Source organism: Thalassophryne amazonica, chromosome 14 (assembly GCF_902500255.1).
Source record: "Thalassophryne amazonica chromosome 14, fThaAma1.1, whole genome shotgun sequence".
NCBI classification, from domain to species: Eukaryota; Metazoa; Chordata; class Actinopteri; order Batrachoidiformes; family Batrachoididae; genus Thalassophryne; species Thalassophryne amazonica.
This window is the reverse complement of record NC_047116.1, coordinates 7,344,163-7,359,898: the sequence shown is the minus strand read 5'-3', so window position 1 is coordinate 7,359,898 and position 15,736 is coordinate 7,344,163. Positions and strand designations below refer to the sequence as shown.

The 15,736-nt window shown below is 42.5% G+C and overlaps 1 protein-coding gene across 1 annotated transcript; it reads right to left on the bottom strand.

Moving 5' to 3' along the window:
- Positions 1 to 4,774: 4,774 nt before the first annotated feature.
- Positions 4,775 to 14,003, bottom strand: LOC117525166 (laccase domain-containing protein 1-like). Its single transcript, XM_034187014.1, is given in 8 exon segments — positions 4,775 to 5,159; positions 5,727 to 5,952; positions 6,026 to 6,055; positions 6,058 to 6,190; positions 7,948 to 8,028; positions 8,030 to 8,074; positions 8,076 to 8,128; positions 13,433 to 14,003. Coding segments are annotated over 8 exon segments (1,272 nt in total). The 5' UTR covers positions 13,917 to 14,003; the 3' UTR covers positions 4,775 to 4,939.
- Positions 14,004 to 15,736: the final 1,733 nt, after the last annotated feature.

The following is a 15,736-nucleotide window of genomic DNA, read 5'->3' as shown; positions in this document are numbered from 1 at the left end:
AAAGACGAGGTTTATAGCGCGAGTTCTGGCAAATATTTTACAAATCCTGCCGGTACTTTAAATACGTGTAATAAACCACAACGACTTTAAGGATGTTCCAAAGTTCAGGTTGTTCTGACGGGGTCACAGAGAACTTCACTTTAATTTGGAAGCTGTTTGTAGAGCAGGTAGTCCTGCAAATAACAAGCTGGACTACTACAACCCCTGGCAAAAATTATAGAATCACCGGCCTCAGAGGATGTTCATTCAGTTGTTTAATTTTGTAGAAAAAAGCAGATCACAGACATGACACAAAACTAAAGTCATTTCAAATGGCAACTTTCTGGCTTTAAGAAACACTATAAGAAATCAAGAAAAAAGATTGTGGCAGTCAGAAACGGTTACTTTTTTAGACCAAGCAGAGGAAAAAAATATGGAATCACTCAATTCTGAGGAAAAAATTATGGAATCACCCTGTAAATTTTCATCCCCCAAATTAACACCTGCATCAAATCAGATCTGCTCATTGACATTGACCCTATGCCATGACATTGACCCTGTGTGTCTTTTTGCAAGGAATGTTTTTGCAGTTTTTGCTCTATGGCAAGATGCATTATCATCTTGAAAAATGATTCCATCATCCCCAAACATCCTTTCAATTGTCCAAAATATCAACATAAACTTGTGCATTTATTGATGATGTAATGACAGCCATCTCCCCAGTGCCTTTACCTGACATGCAGCTCCATATCATCAATGACTGTGGAAATTTACATGTTCTCTTCAGGCAGTCATCTTTATAAATCTCATTGGAACGGCATCAAACAAAAGTTCCAGCATCATCACCTTGCCCAATGCAGATTCGAGATTCATCACTGAATATGACTTTCATCCAGTCATCCACAGTCCACGATTGCTTTTCCTTAGCCCATTGTAACCTTGTTTTTTTCTGTTTAGGTGTTAATGATTGCTTTCGTTTAGCTTTTCTGTATGTAAATCCCATTTCCTTTAGGCGGTTTCTTACAGTTCGGTCACAGACGTTGACTCCAGTTTCCTCCCATTCGTTCCTCATTTGTTTTGTTGTACATTTTTTGATTTTTGAGACATATTGCTTTAAGTTTTCTGTCTTGACGCTTTGTCTTCCTTGGTCTACCAGTATGTTTGCCTTTAACAACCTTCCCATGTTGTTTGTATTTGGTCCAGAGTTTAGACACAGCTGACTGTGAACAACCAACATCTTTTGCAACATTGCGTGATGTTTTACTCTCTTTTAAGAGTTTGATAATCCTCTCCTTTGTTTCAATTGACATCTCTCGTGTTGGAGCCATGATTCATGTCAGTCCACTTGGTGCAACAGCTCTCCAAGGTGTGTTCACTCCTTTTTAGATGCAGACTAACGAGCAGATCTGATATGATGCAGGTGTTAGTTTTGGGGATGAAAATTTACAGGGTGATTCCATAATTTTTTCCTCAGAATTGAGTGATTCCATATTTTTTTCCTCTGCTTGGTCTAAAAACGTAACCGTTACTGACTGCCACAATCTTTTTTTCTTGATTTCTTATAGTGTTTCTTAAAGCCAGAAAGTTGCCATTTGAAATGACTTTAGTTTTGTGTCATGTCTGTGATCTGCTTTTTTTCTACAAAATTAAACAACTGAATGAACATCCTCCGAGGCCGATGATTCCATAATTTTTTGCCAGGGGTTGTAATATGTGGACTTGGGTTATACTCCTGGTTATGCTACCTGGCTGGGTCCTTGCACAACACGCTGACCGTATTTTCACTTCTTTTTTTTTTTTTAACTTGTTTGGGAGGTACTGCAACTTGTATAACAAACAATCGCACATTTGACGTTGATGATGATAATGACTATTTATAAGGGGCTTTCATATGAATCAAAGCACTAAACAAAATAAACTGGTAATAAAATAATAAATGACCGTAATAAAAAGAATTCAACAATGCACAAAATACCCAAATTCTGATTTTTTTTTTTTGTTTTGTTATTTTAAAGGTGCAACATACTCCAGTGCAACTTGTATACAGGTTTTTCCTCTGCAAGAATCATTTCTTAAAAAGTGCACCTTATACTCTGGAAAATAAAGTAATCAAAATGGTCTCAATCCACCCAGCTGTAAATAGGTTCTGTCCTTGGCTGAGGAATTAACCTACATCTGTCTTGTGTCCTGTCTAGGGGAAGTTGTAAGCTCTCACCTGCTTCAACGTATGGAATCCAGAGATGGGTTCCAGCATGAATGGTGTCAGGGGCCTATATAGGACTAACTACTTTTTTTCTGAAATGAAATAATTCTAAAGAGACTGGAAACAAACAGTTAACTGGAGGCTGGACGGCCTCACCCAAAACGCATTAAACACAACCAGTAGTGAGACTGCAGACTGTTCGACCAGGTCAGGGTCCAAACTAGTGACTTGTTTCTTTCTTGGTGTAACACTTTCCAAACATTGTTTTTTGTATGTCTGATTGTGCCGCGGGTTTGCTTTATATCGAGGATTGTCACTTTAAACTCGAAATAGCCTGGAGTTGAACCAACGCGTCACTGTGACTTCCTGTAGGGGGCGCTGAATAGAACGGTGCTCACCCGTAATCATTGCTGCTTAGATCATTTGCGCCGTTGTGGATTTCAAGGCAAGCGTTTAGCGTAAGCGAGGTTTTGGTTTTCATATTACTGTGATTAAGGACCTTGGGCATCAAATCTTTCCTACTCCAGAACTGTTGGTGGCGCTGTACAGCATTTAAAGCAACACTTTATAATTTATAGCTGCGATGAGGAGTTTGTTACTGAAACTTGGCACATTATTAATCCCGCCTTCAGCCATTAGCCCCGCCCACAGAGCTCAGTTCATTGAACAGCTCATCAAACATGGATGTCAGGTGCGTTATGCCTCAACAGTGTTTGCATCGTGACGTAACAGTAACGACGACACGCCCACAAAACGATTGACCGCAGTGACGTGAACAAACCTTCAGCTGTTAATCATGTGCGCTCACCGCCATGAACCCTGCAGTAATCCGAGCTGATGACGCAAAAACTGCTGATTTTTAATTTAATGTTTCTCAGATGTTGTAGCAAAACATTACCTTTGAAATTTGTTCACAGAAAAGCAAACTGTAGCTTATTTATTGACTCCAGCGAAGCCGCTGCTTCCTGGACGACGTGTTTACTGTTGTTTTGTTGTTGTTTACGTTTCTCCTGTTTTTAAATGGTGAGTTCAGGTGAAAACGACAAACATTTTCTCTGCAGTATCTGATAACAGCACATTTTTGCTGTTATAATAGAACTTTTTTGTTGTTAGTTTCAGGGCAGTTATTGATTATTTCTGTGTTGATGAGCATTTTTAAATCATTAAAGAACTGAACATGAAGACTTTCACACACCTCTAATGTGAACGTTGGCTTGCACTTTTAGATTTTTTTTTTGGGGGGGGGGGGGGGGGGGTTGTAGCGTTTTAATGGAATTTCTACCCCCCCCCACCAGTTTACGTGCATTCACATAAAATGAACTTCATTTCTGCTCGTAATTTTGATGGCTCGTTGGATTGGTTTTTGCCTCCCCATTAACGCGCTCACTGTCTGTATCTGGACCCGCCCACTTGGCGTACAGGCTTTAATGCAGTGATGACAACATGCATGTGAAGTAGTTTTTCTGGGCTTTGACAAAGTTTGACAGATATTAAATTGTAACAGTTAAAGAGGATGAACAGAGTCTGGTATTTGATTTATCATGTAGTTTTGTCTTTTAGGCGATGTTTACGGTGTTTTCTAAGGATCTAACTGCAGTCTCATTGGCTCCGCCTACTCCCCCCCCCCCCCGGCGAGACAACTTGCTTAAACTGCAGCAAATAAGGGAATTAATAGAAATATATACCAAACTTGAATCCTGAGTTGTTTATCCAGACATTGCTTGTGAAGTGGGTGTGTGCTGTAGTGGGCGTGCCATTGACTGTGAGACTGCAGTTAGACCTACTTATTTATCTATTTGACCTTCAGGGGAGTTTTTGTGTCAGTATCATTATTGTACACTGGGACGAGGTTGGACACTGTTCATCTATAAATCTGAGGTTCTTCCTGCCGTGTGGAATCCCAGGTTTCTGCTCTTGACAATAAATTTGACTGCTGTGATCAGAACGCCGTTTGAATCTCATGGTCACCTGTCTAGGTTTGGCCCCTCATCGCTTTGTAACACGCCGGCTTAAAACTCGGCACGCCACTGACTATTTCAGCTCTTGGACCTTCGTTCTCCTGCCAAACATCCAGCGCCACCAAACGCCTGCGTCCAGCGATGTCCTGACTCTGTGAACTCTTTCCTGGGGTCACAATCTCAAAGACCAAGAACCCAGCTGATGGAGTCTTCAGGTCGCTGGACAGAGGTGTTTGGTGATGCCAAGACCTTCGAAGGTCTGAGTCTTTTGGGGAAAGACAATCTGTGGTGACAAGTGAAACGAATCATGAGGTCAAAACCCACACGGGACACGAAACCGCTCTGAAGTGGGTGAAAACCTTTTATTTTAAATTAGGGAGTGTGCACAGTATGTGCTGGATTGAATCCCCCTGATGTAGTTAAGCTCCAAACTGACACGACGCTCTCGTCTTAACGTGCTGTGACTGACGGCGTCGTCACCGTCCAAATATTTCTACATTAAATTACGTGGGTTTTGTTCATTTTGGCTGTTTGCTGAAAGTTTGAACCTGTACGATGGCTGTAAATGAAGACCATTAAAAACAAAAAAGACTGCAGGTGATGTAACTGTCAATTCAAAATAAATATTCATTTATAAGATGTGACATTTATGTGGTTTGTTTCTGTGTGTTTTGAGCATTACACGTTGGACGCTTTTATGTAAAAATATATATTTTTTTACAAAACCAAGATGGTTCAAAATCCAGATATAGTCGCCCGGTTCTTGACAACCAGTGAAAACCAGTTTAGCCGGACTGGTTTAAATCCCAGCTTGGACTGAAGTTTGTCTGTTGTCTTTAATGCTGTTCATCTCTTTGATCCACAGAAAACCCAGTTGGGTGCCAAAGTTGGTTCCGTCTCTGACGTGGGAGAAGAAGTCTTTGGGGTGGCACGAGGTGCACGGTGTCACACAGCACCTGTCTGTCACCGTGTCGTCGTGGATGTGCTCAGGTTGAACCCCGCCTCTCTGGAGGAGGAGTCTGGGGAGGAAAAACAGCTTTGGTTTAGTTGGCGAGCGGATGGTCAACAGACTGTAAGTCAAAGTGTGACAGAAACACCTCCAACAGGACGTTTAGAACGTGTTCAAACCCATCTGAATGTATTTGTATGATGATTCTAAAACTGTCAGGTTGAATTTAAAGATGGAGTCTTTTTACAATTTCCACAAATGTTACTTTATGTTGAAATCCAGTTATTATAAAGTCTATTTATTTCTGTGTGGGATCACAAAAGTACAACAAATTTTATGGCTGGTTTATTTATATACACACACACACACATATATATATATATATTGGGGGGGCTTAATTAAACTATAACAAGTGGAAAAAGTCAGTTTGGTCCGTCAGAACTTGCAGACGATGATGTATGTGTGTGTGTGTGTATCCTGAATTTGCACAAAACACTGTGAAATTAGTTTGGGCTTTAAAAAAAAGTGCTCATTTTTTAATTTCTTATTGAACAAACAGTTAATGGCGTTCCACCGGTCAGATTTCTGGAGAATGTAATCACTTTTTTTTTTTTTTTTTTTTTTTGTGGAGTTGGACCTGGTAGCAAGGCGGATGTTGACGTGGGGTTTGGCTGATTGTGGATCAGGGACACAGTCTGGGTGGATGCAGCTGAACTTTAGCGCCTCTTCTTGCTCTAGCGTGAAACAACACGCTCCGACTGATGGCCCGACTGCCACCAAAATGTCGCTCACCCGGCAACCGTATTCTCTCACCATGGCATCTACTGTTGCCATAGCAACACCCATCAGCGTTCCTTTCCAGCCTGAGGTGGAGATGAAACGGAGCAGCTCAGCATCTCATCATATTTCTGCTTCTTTTTGTTTTCTGACACCCACCTGCATGAGCGGCACCAATGACCTTTGACACGGATCAGCAAAGAGGAGCGGCATGCAGTCCGCTCCCGGAGCTGTGATAACGACCCCCGTCTGATTGGTCACTATGGAGTCGTAGCTCTCTGGCTCAGCTTTGCTCATAACCCAGACGTCACTGGCATGGTTCACCTGCAACAAACAGACATGTGATGTCACAAAGCAGAACTGGCATTAAAAATAATAAGTTGGCTCCACTTACAGACCGAGTGCTATTGCTTTTTTTTTTTTTTTCCTTCCTTGGAGGAACCTGACATCACAAACCTGGTGACATTCAGACTTGTTCCACCAGCAGCCAGAACAGAAATGTGTTGATGTAGAAACTCATTCACCTTTGCACACCCAGATGTGCTATTTTGCATATGTGGAATGCTATTTGTGTATGCAGATGCTGTATTTTGCATGTGGGGATGTGCACGTGTGCAATGCACGCCTTAAACAGCACCTCATAATGTGAAATCGCCCACACAATGTGAATTTACTGCCAGTGTCTGCTACACTTGCACAGTCTGTCAGTTTGTACAACTATACCATATTTGTGTGTTACCTTTATATATTTGCATATTACTTTTATATTTTTCTGAATTACTTCAGTAGCTACTTTAATCTTTCTTTTTTAACTCATCAGGAGAGTTGCATTCAAATTTCGTTGTGCTCCACTGTGCACGCAAAGGAATTCTAATTCTAATGTGGATGAGCTATTTTGCAGGTTTCTGGTCTGAGAGGCCCGTAAGACTCCTTACATCCTAGAGGTGGAATGATACACTAGCTCCACAATACGATACCTATCAAGATAGCCCTATTGTTATTGCTGTTAATGATGTAGAAAATAATTCAGGGTGAATGTTTAATCCAAAAAATTATTCTATAAATTGTAATCGTTGGCACTACCTGGTTCCTGTTTGTATATTTTATAAGTCACTCATGATTCTTCTGCAAGATGTCATTGTTTCTTCTATGCAGTGCTGGAATTTTCATGGTATTCATTTCAAAATGATAGGATTATTATGATGTATCATTCAACCCCTATTAAATACATATTTTAGTGGTTACATAACCCCTGCTGGGAAGCTATAGGTTTACTGTTTCTGGCTGACTGCACCTGGGGAGGTGGAGCAAAAAACAGGGTCCTATTATAAAAATGTATAAGTTTGGCTCTGGGCTTCTATATTTTCTACAAGTGAATTTGACACTGCCCCCCAGTGGCTGCATCGAACTATATAACCGCGAACAGCCACAGAGTCCTTGCTAAAAAACATGCGTCATGACTGATATGAAAACTGGACTTGCTTTGTGTTGAGCCAAACTTCCCTTCCTGGGCCACATTGACCACCTCTGACTGGGGGATCCTGAGGCATTCCCAGGCCAGTGTGGAGATATAATCTCTCCACCTAGTCCTGGATCTTCCCCGGAGTCTCCTCCCAGGTGGACATGCCTGGAACACCTCCCTGGGGAGGTTCCCAGGAGGCATCCTTACCAGATGCCCGAACCACCTCTGTTGGCTCCGTTCAGCACGAAGGAACAACGGGTCTACTCTGAGCTCCCATGGATGACCAAACTTCTCACCCTATCTCTAAGGGAGACACCAGCCACCCTGCTAAGGAAGCCCATTTCTCCCGCTTGTACCCGCGATCTAGTTCTTTCGGTCATGACCCAACCCTTATGGACCATAGGTGAGAATAGTAATGAAGATTGAGCAATAGATTGAGAGCTGAGCCAAAAGGCGAAGCTCTCGAATGCAACACCGCCGCTGCTGCACCGATTTCTCCAGCCAAGCTCACGCTCCATTGTCCCTCACTCATGAACAAGACCACGAGGTACTTAAACTCCTTCACTTGGGGCAGGTTGTTGTTGTATACATAATAAATTAAGGAAAATCAGTTCCGTACCTTGACCATGCGTAGTGGCCGGGGGTGGAAACCGGCGTGGTGAGCCAGTCGCCGTCTGTTTTCCTGAACCACAGCCACGGGGGTCTCTCCTCCTGGAACTACTAAACAGATTCAACGAGGACAAACCTCGGGATGTAGGACACGCCCCCTGTGCGTGTGCTGAAGCCATGGCCGAAGCAGTCTGCTGAGACAACGAGAGTGCTAACGTCAAATTCTGTTCATCCCAGAAACTTGGGCTTAAAAACACAAAATTACAAAAACACAAATTAAATTATGGAGGTAAAGTCTTCAGCGTCTTCGTGCTCACTCATCCTCTCTTTACTCTTTTCATTTACTCGTCTAGTTTTTAGTTAGTTTATATTTGATATTTGCCATGAAAAATACACATTAGATAAAAATTGTATTTTGGTAATCAGGTATTAAAATATTTTACATACTTCAGTGAGGAAGAGAAATGGATAAGTATTATTCAAGTATTAATTAATCAACAGCTAGCTTGATAATTTGTTATTCTGGATTTTTTTTAAATGTATTTTGAAAACTTTCTGGTTTCTTTACTTCTATCTGGCAATAAACTATCTGGATTTTCAAAAAAAAAACCTGACATTTTTCATAATTTTATGGACAAAACTAATTGATTGCCTGATTATTTCTTGAATAATCAATAATGAAAAATAATTGTTTCTTACAGTTCTAACTCAGAACATTTGCTGAAATTGAAGTAGTAAAACTACAATGTACAAATACAGTAAAATCCTGCATTGAAAATGTTACTTATGTTACATACTGTTGGGTAGTTTGTGATTTCCTCCTGTGGCTCAGTAGATCCTCACTGATATATAGATATATAATATATATATATATATATATATATATATATATATATATATATATATAAAGTTGTTTAATTGTATTTTGTATTGTTAACCTGAAACAACAAAAATAACTGTCAAATTTATAATATTGCTTCTGAGATGCAGTGAAGGTAAATTACAAGTACTGCATTTTGTGGAGTAAAGGTTTTTTTTTTTACTGCTTTGGGAGATCCTGTGACTTATATGCTGGTGTGACATGTATACTGAAGAAAAAGAAAAAAAAAAATCACACAATCATTATTAATAAAATAATTCTAACCGCTATTTATATACAAATTTCCTGGGAATCAAAGCACAAATGAAACCAACTTCTTCTTCTTTTTCGGCTGTTCCCGTTAGGGGTCGCCACAGCAGATCAGTCGTTTCCCATCTCACCCTGTCCTCTGTATCTTCCTCTGTCACACCAACCACCTGCATGTCCTCTCTCAGCACTCCATGAACCTCCTCTTTGATCTCCCTCTTCTCCTCCTGCCTGGTGGCTCCATCCTCAGCATCCTTCTCCCTATATACCCTGGGTCCCTCCTCTGCACATGTCCAAATCATCTCAATCTCGCCTCTCTGACTTTGTCTCCAAACCGTCCCACCTGAGCTGTCCCTCTGATATGTTCATTCCTAATCTTGTCCATTCTTGTCACTCCCAAAGAGAATCTCAACATCTTCAGCTCTGCCACCTCCAGCTCTGCCTCCTGTCTTTTTGTTAGTGCCACTGTCTCTAAACCATACAACATAGTTGGTCTCACTACTGTCTTGTAAACTTTCCCCTTCACTCTTGCTGATATTCTTCGGTCACAAATCCCTCCTGCCACCTTTCTCCACCCACTCCACCCTGCCTGCACTCTCTTCTTCACCTCTCTACCACACTCTCCATTACTTTGAACAGTTGACCCCAAATATTTAAACTCATCTACTTTCACCTTTTCTACTCCTTGTAACTGCACTATTCCACTGGGCTCCCTCTCATTCACACACATGTACTCAGTCTTGCTTCTACTGACTTTCATTCCCCTTCTCTCCAAAGCATATCTCCACTTCTCCAGACTAGACTCAACTTGCTCTCTACTTTCACTACAGATCATGTCATCTGCAAACATCATAGTCCATGAGGACTCCTGTCTGATCTCATCTGTCAACCTGTCCATCACCACTGCAAACAAGAAAGGACTCAGAGCTGATCCTTTGTGTAATCCCACCTCCACCTTGAATGAGTCTGTCATTCCGACTGTGCATCTCACCGCTGTCACACTATTCTTGTACATGTCCTGCACTACCCTAACATACTTCTCTGCCACTCCAGACTTCCTCATACAATACCACAACTCTTCTCTTGGCACCCTATCATAAGCTTTTTCTACATCCACAAACACACAATGTAACTCTTTCTGTCCTTCTCTGTACTTTTCCAACAGTATTCTCAGAGCAAACATTGCATCTGTAGTGCTCTTCTCGGCATGAAACCATATTGCTGCTCACAGATCTTCACCTGTTTTCTAAGCCTAGCTTCTACTCTTTCCCATAACTTCAGGCTGTGGCTGATCAGCTTTATGCCTCTGTAGTTACTGCAGCTCTGCACATCACCCTTGTTCTTGAAAAAGGAACCAGCACACTTCGTCTCCACTCCTCAGGCATCCTCTCACTTTCCAAGATTTTATTAAACAATCTGGTTAGAAACTCTACTGCCATCTCTCCTAGACATTTCCATGCCTCCATTGGAATGTCATCTGGACCAACTGCCTTTCCCTCTTCATCCTCTTCATAGCAGCCCTCACTTATTCCTTGCTAATCTCTTTTACTTCCTGATTTACTCTCACACATCATCCAGCCTTTTCTCCCGCTCATTTCTTTATTCATCAACTCTTCAAAATATTCCCTCCACCTTCTCAGCACACACTCCTCACTTGTCAGCACATTACCATGTGCATCTTTTACACCCTAACCTGCTGCACATCCTTTCCAGCTCTGTCCCTTTGTCTGGCCAGTCGGTACAAGTCCTTTTCTCCTTCCTTACTATTCAACTTCTTGTACAGCTCGCAATATGCCTTTTCCTTTGCTTTTGCCACTTCTCTTCTCGCCTTACGCCGCATCTCCTTGTACTCCTGTCTACTTTCTTCATCTCTCCAACTATCCCAAAACTTTTTCGCCAGCCTCTTTCTCCTATGCTTTCCTCGACCTCTTCATTCCACCACCAAGTCTCCTTGTCTTCCTTCCACTGTCCAGATGCATACCCAGTACTGCCCTAGCTGTCTCCCTCACCACATCTGCAGTACTTTTCCAGTTGTCCAAACTGCTTCCCCTCCAACTAGTGCTTCTCTCACCTGCTGCTAAATTTCACACAACAGTCTTCCTCCTTCAGCTTCCACCATCTGATCCTTTGTTGAGCTCTCACTCTCTTCTTCTTCTTTACCTCTAAAGTCATCCTACAAACAACCATCCTATGCTGTCTAGTGACACTCTCGCCTGCCACCACCTTACAGTCTGTGATTTCTTTTAGCTTGCATCTCCTATAAAGAAGGTAGTCCACCTGTGTGCACCTTCCTCCACTCTTATATGTTACCCTGTGCTCCTCCCTTTCTTAAAGTAGGTATTCACCACAGCCATTTCCATCCTTTTTGCAAAATCAACTACCATCTGTCCTTCCCATTCCTATCCTTGATACCATATCTACCCATTACTTCCTCATCACCTCTGTTCCCTTCACCAACATGCCCATTGAAGTCTGCTCCTATCACCACTCTTTCATGCTTGGGCACACTCTCCACCACCTCATCTAACACACTCCAGAAATCTTCTTTCTCCTTCATCTCACAACCTACCTGTGGGGCATATGCACTGATGATATTCATCATCACCCCTTCAATTTCCAACTTCACACTCATCACCCTGTCAGACACTCGCTTAACCTCCAACACACTTTTAACATACTCTTCCTTTAAAATGACCCCAACACCATTTCTCTTCCTGTCCTCACCATGGTACAACAACTTGTACCCACCGCTGATGCTCCTGCTCTTACTTCCCTTCCACTTGGTCTCTTGCACACACAATATGTCTACCTTTCTCCTCTCCATCATATCAGCCAGCTCTCTCCCTTTACCAGTCATACTACCAACATTCAAAGTCCCCACTCTCATTTCCACCCTTCTAGTTTTCTTCTTCTCCCGCTGTTCGTGGCAACGTTTTCCTCCTCTTTAATTGCAGTAATTGAATAAATGCACTTAGTTACTCTGCAGCACTGCAGAGGACGAAGGACAGAGGACACAAACAGCTGGACTTAGGAAAAATATATATGAGAAAAGATAATTATAATAATAAATAGTTTATTCATCCAGTCAGGAAGATGCAGGTATCCAGTAGCTTCAGTCAATCAATAAGAAAACTAGAAGCACTCAGAGAGTGCAAACCTCCGCCAAGGCCATGGGGTCACTGACGCCATAACATCTATACGCCGTGGAATCATTGAACCTAAAAAAGTCTAACAATGATGTTTGCTCAGTAGTAAAAAAAAGTTTCATCTGCTGTGACTGGATAGCATGTATCCTTAGCGCTTGGCATCACAGTTTATTGCAACTTGCACCTTTCCCAGAAGCTACTGTCATCTGAGCACTGATATTGATATTGCATGTGCTTATAGACAAAAACAAATGAGATAAAATTCAATTTATTATTCAACTAAACTGCAAATATATGATTTTTTTAACATTTATGAAACACTTCTCTAAAAAACAAGGCCATAGGGTCACTGACCCTAAGGAGATTCCCTCCTTGGCACAGTGATCTATTCAACAATTCAGTGTTACAACCTAAACTATGATACATATACTTTTCTTTCCTTTATATTTGACATCATTGACCATGAAAACATACCACTAGAACTTGGAATCACTTTTATGTCTTTAATAGTTCAAAAGTTATTGTATAAAAACGATTTTTCGGTAATGGCGGTTTTCTTCTGGATGTAGCTCCATAACATTTGAAGCTACATCAAATCTGATGACACCTTACTGAATCAGTACAGATTCAGCTATAATTTGGTGTTAGTTGTGCATCTCTAGCTTCATTTATCACCTCACACTGACACATTTTCTATTTTCCCTATATTTTTGCATATTCTAGATCACCAGATCTGGAATCCGGATCCGATCATCACCAAACTGTATTGTTTGATAGAACATTTGACTGTGTTACACCCTAATTTTTTTCAAGCCTTTCTGCCTTGTTTTTGTGGAGTTAGAAACTAGAATGTCAAAATTCCCCCTATCCCGCAATGGTGAAGAATCCTTAAAAAAATTCCTGGATCCGGATCACGATCCGATCACCACTAAAATTTAATCACTTGTTCCTCTTGTCATTTCTAACCACTCCACAAAATTTCATCAAAATCCGTTCAAAACGTTTTGAGTTATCCTGCTGACAAACAGACAGACAAACAAACAAACTCGACCGAAAAGACATAACCTCCTTGGTGGAGGTAAAAATCAGTAAAAATAAATAAATAAATGAAAAGTAAAAAGTGCAGATGAGTCAGTTGTTGGTATTAAAAGGAGAGATGTTAATAATAATTTTAATAATTTGGCGCTGAGTGATTGAAGATGGAGGACAGACGACAGGCAGACCTGGGATCAGCGTGGACCTCAGCACCCTGACCTCTCCCGTCCACGCGGGAAGTTGCTGCAGGAACGTGGACACGTCCCCGTGGACGTCCTGAAGACACGCCCCGCTGTGGGAGGAGCCAGCGCCTCTCGGACAGGTGAGGTGTGACGTCACTGTGTAGTGGAAGGTGTAGACGGCCGTGAAGAGCTGGTCCCGGTACAGCTGTATGACGTCATGGCCCGCGGGGGACGTCAGGACGCGTACGCAGCTCAGGTCCAGCTCGTCCAACGTCTGTTTGAACCGGTATAAACACTCCGCCACGGACTCAAAGCCCAGGACCGTGACTGTCCCGGTCCAGGTCCCTGACCAGGTCCGGTCCAGGTGGCTGTTTGAGTCCCGACTCCCACACAGGAGGAAAACACGCGAGTCCGGCTCAAAGTCCGGCAGAACCGATCCGGTGCAGGCCGGACAACAGGCGTGGACTAGGTCCAGAAGAACCGTGGTCATGGTGGAGCTGGAACCTGGTCCTGATGGAGCTCCAGGAGCCGTGTGTCCTTATGAGGGACAGACGGAGACAGGACGCGGGGTGCACTTCCTCCACTGACTGGCTCCTCCCCCGGGGACACCCGGGAGGAGGAGCTTCAACAAACTGCCGGGAAACCGAATTTAAAAAAAAAACCTCTTCACACCGCATCCGGCTTCAGTCGACTTAGAACCCACGTCCACCCGAGTGACTTCCACAGAGGAACGAGAAGAAAAGGTCAAAGGACAGACAAAGTGGAGACTGAAAAAAAAAAAACCAAACATATTTTGTTTGGACAAAAATCTGTGTTTGGACAGTGGCAGAATTTTTGTAATTTTGTAACACCAGAACGGATTTGGAAAAAAAGTGAACATACTTTAGTCTGTTAGTTTAAACTAAAGAGGTTTTATTAAAAGGAGGAATTACAGCCATTTGTACATATCATCCATTTTTCACATCAGTGGAAAAAAGAATTATAAAATGTACTTTGAATACAAGTCAGAACTCACTTTTGGGAGACAATGAAAGGTCAAACCAGAGGTCATAACTGTCAAACATCTTGGCGCTAATATGAATTAAGAGTGGAAGGGTTGTCGGGGATAAAGTGGACAGACTCCGTCCCAACTTACTCCTGTGTCCACCAGAACTTGACCTTCAGTCATGTGACACACGTGTCCAATATTTTTGGGTTTCCTGAAAGACCTGATCAGGACGTTTTGAGTGATAAAACTCGGCTCATTACACGAGTTGCACCATAAACCAGGCGGGGAGCTGTAATGACAGCGCTGTGTGTCTGTGAGTCATGAGGAATGAGGACATTTGTGGTGCCTGGGGGAAGCACGGGTTCCACACCTGACTCAGTCACCTGATCCGCTGTGGGATGGAGGAATTTCCACGGGCTGTCTGTCAACATTTCCGCTGAAGGTGTGGCGATAATGGGAAGGTTTTACAGTTACACAAGTCCCGCATAGTTAAGTGCAGCTGAAGCAAAACATGGGTTTGGTGTCTCTGAGTGAGTCATGATAAGGCCGCTCGCTCGGGCATCTTTCACTAGTGGTCACCATCACCAGTGGATTTACTTTGGTTTCTTCAAGGAAGTTGTTTCTGCAGATAAACATCTCCAGCATTCGGCAGAAGAGTGCGGAGGTTTCTGTGAAGGCTCTCAGTTGTCCAGGTGGTTTCCATAGTAGAGAAGCTTGAATCGTCAACTGGACTGGGTTGCTTGACGCGAGGAGCGAAACGCCCTCGCATCAAGCAACCCAGTCCAGTTGACGATTCAAGCTTCTCTACAGTGCGGAGGTTATTTATGCAAGTCAGAAAAGTAGAGGATATATTTTGACACAATTCTGTAGGGAACTGGTCCTTGGTCCTGGGAAGGGTTAGTGAAGTGTTGAGTGGAATTAAGATCTGATTCAAAATCTTTGACCTATTTCCCAGTTTTACAGTCAGGTTCAGAACTATTTGGATAGTGGCACATTTTTATTTTTCATTTTGCCTATGAACAACCGTATGATCAAGCTGGACCGACGCAATCGAGGTGCAACCAAAGTCTTGATCTTCATCTTAAATCAAGTGTTACATTAACCATTTCAGAATTACAGGCATTTTTAAATGGCTCGCCCCCACATTTCCCTACTCTTATCCAACTCCTTTAACCCCTCCCAGGGGGATTCCAAGGCATTCCCAAGCCACCCGGGGCAGAGTGTCATGGGTATTCCCAGATGGATGTGCCTGGAAGGCGGGCTCCTTTCAATGCAAAGAAGCAGCGGCTCTACTCAGAGTCCTTACTGGATAGTCAAGATTC